At 36.6% G+C, this 6,921-nt stretch overlaps 1 protein-coding gene across 1 annotated transcript; it reads right to left on the bottom strand.

The window, feature by feature from the left end:
* Positions 1–255: 255 nt before the first annotated feature.
* VAMP727 (vesicle-associated membrane protein 727) lies at positions 256–6,620 on the bottom strand. The gene is made up of 6 exons (XM_086234685.1): positions 6,461–6,620; positions 5,669–5,930; positions 5,375–5,573; positions 5,168–5,288; positions 815–877; positions 256–714 (listed from the first exon to the last, which is right to left on the bottom strand). Exons 2-6 carry the CDS (start codon positions 5,856–5,858, stop codon positions 571–573), a joined length of 717 nt encoding a protein of 238 aa, XP_086090811.1. The 5' UTR covers positions 5,859–5,930; positions 6,461–6,620; the 3' UTR covers positions 256–570.
* Between the last annotated feature and the right edge of the window lie 301 nt (positions 6,621–6,921).

Here is a 6,921-nt window from a genome sequence, read left to right as displayed (position 1 = left end):
CCATTTACAAACAATACCTACAAGAAAATTAGCAAAATCATAAATTGTTTTGAATATTTGGTTATCATCTTGTTCATTTTAGTAAGAAATCATTGTAGTCTATTTATTTGATCATAACTAAATGACTAAATAATTTCTAATTGAAGTAGATGCTTTATATAATTAGGTCCACATTTGATTCCTTTCATAGGATAGCATTTCTAATTTTTATTCCCTCAAGTAACAAAATCGGTAAACAATTTTCAAGCTAGCTGGTAACAAACAATTGTCACTCATAATTACTGAATAAATTAGACAGTGGTTCAGAACATAAAGTTTTGTTTGGGGGGGGTGTAGAAAAGTAACTATCAATTTAGGGAAGAATAAAAAAAGAACTAGTAAGTGAACAATATACCATATCCAAAATGTTAACAAAACCAGCTGGTAGCAGAGGTTAATTACATGGTAAAATAGGTTCTAGAGTATTGGATTCTGCAGAAGTTTCCATATACAAGAACAATAACATTTTGTACACCAAGTGGAGAAGAGAACAGCCATCTGCTAGTTGAAGGCTCCGTGTTGTTTAGCAACTTAACATTTGAAACCTCCGCAGGCAATAAGCCATAGTATGACGATCAGGATTACGATTCCTCCTCCTATCATTAGCTTCATTTGGAGACTCTGCAACCACATCTTACGTCGCAGCTGCCTTCCTTGCCTCTGGAAGCTGTCAGCCTGTTTTCAATACAAACATCCCCCGAAGCACATCAACTACAAACTCCTTAAGTTCAAAATCAGTTTCAGATTATACAACCAGATAGGCAATGGGATGTACCTGGAACTGCAGATTTTCTGTTTTGTCAACCAGAAGTTCAATTTTCTCCCCACGATCCAAAACCTGCAACCAAGAGATGCAGAGGCTTATTGAATCAATTTACAATACACAATTAAAGTAGTTTCTCATGGGTTGGATTGCTTTACTAAACTGAAACACAAATGGTATATTAGAAAACAGCTACTTTTATTTTCCTTCTACAAAAGCACCAGAAGTAACAAACCTCCCATTCAATTTAGTCCATGACATTCTTGTATCAACATTCTAGACAACTGAAATGATTCTGATTACTCATTTTCCTTGCTTCAAGGAATTTAACATAAGATCCCATCACTTGCATCCCATAAAGCCCTTATTCAAACAGAGGAGCACTATTTATCCAGGAAGAAGATGGATTGTAGAATCAGAAGCCATACAAGCCAGCACCTCAGGACTAATTTTGTTTATAGTCTAAAACTTTTGGGAACAACCAATCACCCATTCTAGCATCCAGACTCCCCAGGGCCATATCACTCGTTATGTCTATAACTCTTTAGCCATTGATGCACATAGCTGAACATCCTAGCAGATTATACCATACTGTCTACAAGAATAGCCATTGTTGCACCCACATTCTTCTCTATATTGCAAAAGTTTGCAAGTATCCAATGCACATGGCAAAACCATCCAAGCTGATGCTTTTTCTTTAGTACCCAATTCAACATTCCTACATTTTACTTGCATACTAAATTCTAGTCCTACCTCACCAATGTCCCCATCTTATATTGCTATCCTCATTCGATGAAAAATGACTTTCTTAATTTTATGCACAAAACGTTATTTACAAATGTGTTTAGATGTTCTTTTTTTCTCAACGGAAATGGGAGAAAGGGGAACCCATCAATTAATTAAGAAAGGAAGGTAGCAAAGCGGTCAAATAGCACTCCACTCCAGTTACCAAAGTTGCCAGTGTCTGGTGCCAAAATTAAGAGGGCATGGATGAGCTGCACCATCTCAATATTCACTATTAAATCCCCAAGTCTCAATACCTCCCTGTCCTCGAACAAATTAAGAAAATAAAACCAACCTGTTGCAACCAAGGCTACACAAACAATCAGAGAGGGTGGCAACTTCCAGTCATTCTAATTTGATTTTTTTTTTACTCCCAATATCCCTCATTCAACCAACTAACATCTCAATATTTGATATTAAAATCCCAAGGCTCAATACCTCCCTCTCCCCAAAGAAATTAAGAAAGTAAAACCAACCTGTTGCAACCAAGGGTACACAAACAATCAGAGAGAGTGGCAACTTCCAGTAATTCTAATTTGATTTTCTTTCCTCCCATTCCCCCAACAAGCCTCATTCAACCAATTAAAGTGGGGTGCAAATCAATCCATTCACCACATAACCAAAAAAGTAATGCAATTTATCCACAAGGAAAAGAAGGCAAGCCCAAATACGTGCAATATTCAAGTCCATTGTAAATTATATGATTCATAAACAAACTGATTCAAGAGAAACGGAATACGACGGGAAGCAAAATAGAAATTTTCGAAAAGGAAAAGAAACAAGAACCAATGTCCAAGATCAAGAACATTCATGAGTCAAGAAGTGGAAGCAAGCATGTACTGAAAGGAGAGAAAAATTATCTCATGGGCACCTTCTCAGGCTTATAAAGTGGAAGCTCAACACATTCTAAGGAACCACTATTACATTTAATTCAAACGACATAAAGAATAAATATACTGCTGTCCAATCTAAACAACTATCCCCCCCCCCCCCCCTCCCACCCTCGCACGCATAACTTAGATGGTGAAAGTCAAAGACCACATATCACAAGCAGCTGCACATAAAAGAAGCAAGCTATTCACTACTACCCATCCCTTTTTACACACATAATACCTGCCCACCAATAATCCCTATCTAGCTCACAATTCCAAAACCACTAACAAGCAATAGTTTTATAGGAAAGGAGAACCTTATATTAAAAAATGGAAAAGAGTACAATCAGAAGTGGGCCAGTAGTCCACAAAAGAAACTACCCTCAACCTACAAAGACAGGACACAAGAACTGGAAAAAAGAAACCACTACAACAAGAAACCCAGAAAACATAACACACTAAAATACAAACAAAATAGCACTCAATACATCATTCCACCCCAATCCAGGAGAATGGCATTTAGAGGGATGTCTCTAAAATGCTTGGATAGGAAGCCCACATCAAGGCTAAGAATCTAATCCTGTCCCAAATGAACTCCACCTCCTCCTGCGCTTATTCTGCTCCAACCAAATACACCACAAAAGGGCCAAAACAGCACTTCTCCATAGGGTAATCATTTTCTTATTAGCCTTAATGCCCAAAAAGATTCCAGATAGCAACCCAAAACAATTTCTAGGACACACCCACAGCACTCCAAACACAGACAGCAGCCTACTCCAAATCTGACTAGTGAAATTGCAATGCAGGAAAATGTTATACTACTCTAATGATACTCCAAATCTGACAAGCAATAGTTTATTAATAATACTACTCTAATGGCAAAGTATTGTCACCACTTTATACTCAGCAAAAAGATCTATTAAATTGCAACGAGTATTAGGGAACTTTTATCAGGTCTAATTCAATGACAAAGGACAATTGGAACATACGCTAAACAAGGCCATTTCTTTTGAAAGACAATAGCCATCAGTTCACTAACAGTAAAATAATCCAGCAATTTTATGACACTAGAAAACAAGAGGGGACAATATTAATTAACTACAACAACAATAAGTCACCATATTATAGGCTAGATGATGCTTTGGTTCATCTTTGCATTAGAGTAAAGGCAAGAGTTCACTAAATTTAAGTGGTGGTTAGGATTCCTAAGGGAGAAGATAAAAATGAAATGTCACTCAATATGAAAGAGAACATGTATCGTTGGTTTGGACACACTTTAACCCCTTCAAGGACATTCAACCTATAGCACAATATAACCAAACAACCAATTCTGGATCCAGATAAAAAGGGGGGGTAAATTGTAAAACTACAAATAGAAAATGCGAGCCATGACCTAGAAAAAAGGGACAATCCCCCAAAAAGGGCCAAATGTAAATATGAGAAGGGAGAAAAATAACAAACCAAACAAGCAAATCAATTGAGAAAGTGAAAGTCCACATTAGAGAACGCTAAGAGCTACTGATTAGCATCTAAAGATAGAATGGCATATACAATAAACAAAACAAGTAGGATGGCATATACAAAATACAAAATCAAAATAAATCTAAAAAGTGTAACTAAAAGATTACATATATAGAGTTGCAAAACTGAAATAAATTTAATTAGAATAAGGAAACAAAAAACCTTTAGACCCCATATGGGAATGCCATTCCTATGCCCATTTCAGGGGGATGAGAATGAATGATTCCCATTACAGTGTTTGGAAATGTCGGGAATGGCATGCAAGGAATAACTTTTATTCCAGTGTTTGGTCTGTGCAATAATAGAAATAATTTTATTTTTATTTTTCCAATAATACCCTTATCTCTTGAATATACTAAGTTATTCATGCTTCCATGACATAAATGGTATTTTCAATTTATAATGGGGGTAATCTGATCATAAAACTACCGATGAATGCATTCTCATATGATGGGAATAGCAAACCCAAGGGGACTCATAGGTTTAGAATTCCTATGCATGGGAATCACATTCCCCTTTAAAAGATAACAAAGTCCAACAGCGTGCATACAAAACAGGGGAATGGAATCTCATACCCATTCCCACGAAAAAACAGGGCCTTAGTGCCATTTATAGTAATTTTCCATGAGATGTTGGAGCCCTTATGGGGCACACAGTGCATGCACAACAACACGTGCTTGAAGAAACAACACATAGCAACATGCTACAAGTTTTCAATTATGTGAAAATAAACTTAATGACAAGTGACCACAACTTGCTAAGTTACATTTGAAGCCCAGACAAGGAAAAGTTAAAACACCTAAATATCCAATAAAAGCAAATAATGAAATACAGCAGACAAGCCTCTTTACATGGTTTGCATTAAGCTGTTCAGTTGACAGTCTGACAGCTTATTTCTAAATTTGGTTCACTTTTCCAATTTTTAGCTATACATTTTAAATCCAGGATGAAGCAAAGGAGAAACATACTAGTAATGTCTATAGAAGTTCAGGCTCCCTCTATTACCATCCCTAAAAATTAATATCAAAAGAAGTAATAAAACTAAGCAAACCACAGTATGGTTCATATGGAGATCCAGTATTACTGTAAAAATCCCATAACCTCAAGTAAGAAACCAAGTGTTATTGCATATATGCATAAATTACCCACATCATCAAAAGGTGCCAGAGCCAAGAGTATTATCCTTTACCTTCTCAATATTGTCCATCATTACACCTTTGACCTCCGTGATTTGGGCCTTCAATTTGGAAAGCTTACTTATTTCTTCTGGATGCTCCATGCAATATTGCATGTGCTCCTTAAGCCTTGGCCTGTCAAAGAAAAACACAATATTTACTGCTAATACTATATTGCATAGAAGATACTAGGATTCAAACACCAAAAAGCATATGCATACCCAAATTCTCTGTCAAGATTGTATGCAATGCTAAATCGATCTTCAAATAAGTCATCATCTTCATCATCATCAGCAAGAGGATGCGGGCCTTCATTCTTAATACTGGAACCATAGCGCTGCTTAAAATCCTCATTCACTCGTTCAAGGAACACAAACGGAACACTCCTCCCAACCGATTCATCGGCAACAACAAGAAATACTGCAAACCCAGTAAACATTTTAAACTATGAATTCTACAACTAGATTCTAAAAACCATTTTAATTGCAAGTCTTGGAACTTAAAAGAATGCCTACCAAATCCATTGTCAAGGAGGAAGTTAAAGGTGTGGCCATCACACGAGTACGTGTACTTGCTGCTACTGGAAGGTAGCTTCTGTAGGCATTGGACAGCAATGGTGCTAAAATTTCCAGAGAACGATGTGTGTTCTGCTAAAACAACACTCCCTTTTGCAACAAAGCTATATATTAATCCTTTGTGACTCATCTTCAAATGATCGATTCAAACTCGTGAAGACCCGCAAAAGAAAAGCCACCAGAACTTAAATGCAGCAGTAACCTAAACAAATTATATAAGATCAAAAACCTTATCAAATAAACTAAATCGAAACCAAGGATTAAGGTTAGCTTATAAATATGAATTGCCCCAAAGTTTACTTAAATTTGAACATTATAATTTGCAATTAGAAGGAGCCAACCCGGAATAAAATTCAAATCTCGAAGTATAAGTTGCAGTTAATAGAGCCTAATAACTAACTGTGTTACTTAACTTAGAAGAGCTTTTGATGTTCTTGAAACCCACCAAAAGAAAAGAACGTTATACATAACTAAAATGACCTTTTGATGTTCATAAAACCGACCAAAAGAAAAGAGCATTAAACATAAAATTCAGATTTTTTTTTTCATTCCTTCCATTGTTTCCTTCAAATTTTCTCGGGAACCAAACAGAGGAAATCGAAACCCCGAAAAGATCAAAGAAATTGAAGAAAGAAAAAAAAACATAGATTCCTCCTAAATACAGACAGAAATGGAGAGCTTCTATAAATCTTGATCTAAAAGACACAGAGAAGTATGGAAGAAGGAACTTACTTGTCAGATCAAAAAGTGATTTACGCAATTCGAGTCTTAGCAAATGAAATCCCAGAGAGCGAGAGCGAGTGGTAGATGAAGCGAAGGTTTGCTTCGTCTGCAAGACTTGGAATGCGAGAGTCTGAAACTTGGTATTGGTATGGGTTCTTCTGACGTTCTGTTCTGAAGGCGACGTGGTCCAGGCATTTTTAGATTTACATTTTCCCAATAAAAAGAAAATTACAATTTCCAACTCCGGGCCGGGCTTGGGTCACAATACTCAAGCCCAAACCAGCTCAGACGGGCTTGGCCATGCAGGCTTACACAGGCTGGACTTGAGCGTAGGCCGATAGAGAAATGCTAAATTACATTTAAATTAGGCAAAATTACATTTAACTTAGGCTTATTCGCACAAATAGCTCTTGAAAGTAACTTTCATTCTCATTTTGCCCTCCAAACTTTACAAACCATTTCAGTAAGTC

This window comes from Dryas octopetala, chromosome 3, assembly GCF_963921425.1.
Source record: "Dryas octopetala chromosome 3, drDryOcto1.1, whole genome shotgun sequence".
NCBI classification, from domain to species: domain Eukaryota; kingdom Viridiplantae; phylum Streptophyta; class Magnoliopsida; order Rosales; family Rosaceae; genus Dryas; species Dryas octopetala.
This window is presented reverse-complemented; position numbering and strand designations above follow the sequence as displayed.

Coding starts and splice junctions, on each gene's coding strand:
- VAMP727 (XM_086234685.1), bottom strand. CDS start 5,858: ATGAGTCACAAAGGATTAATATATAGCTTTGTTGCAAAAGGGAGTGTT. Junction 5,574..5,668: donor CCTCCTTGACAATGGATTTG/GTAGGCATTCTT, acceptor CTGGGTTTGCAG/TATTTCTTGTTGTTGCCGAT. Junction 715..814: donor CAGAAAATCTGCAGTTCCAG/GTACATCCCATT, acceptor TATTGAAAACAG/GCTGACAGCTTCCAGAGGCA.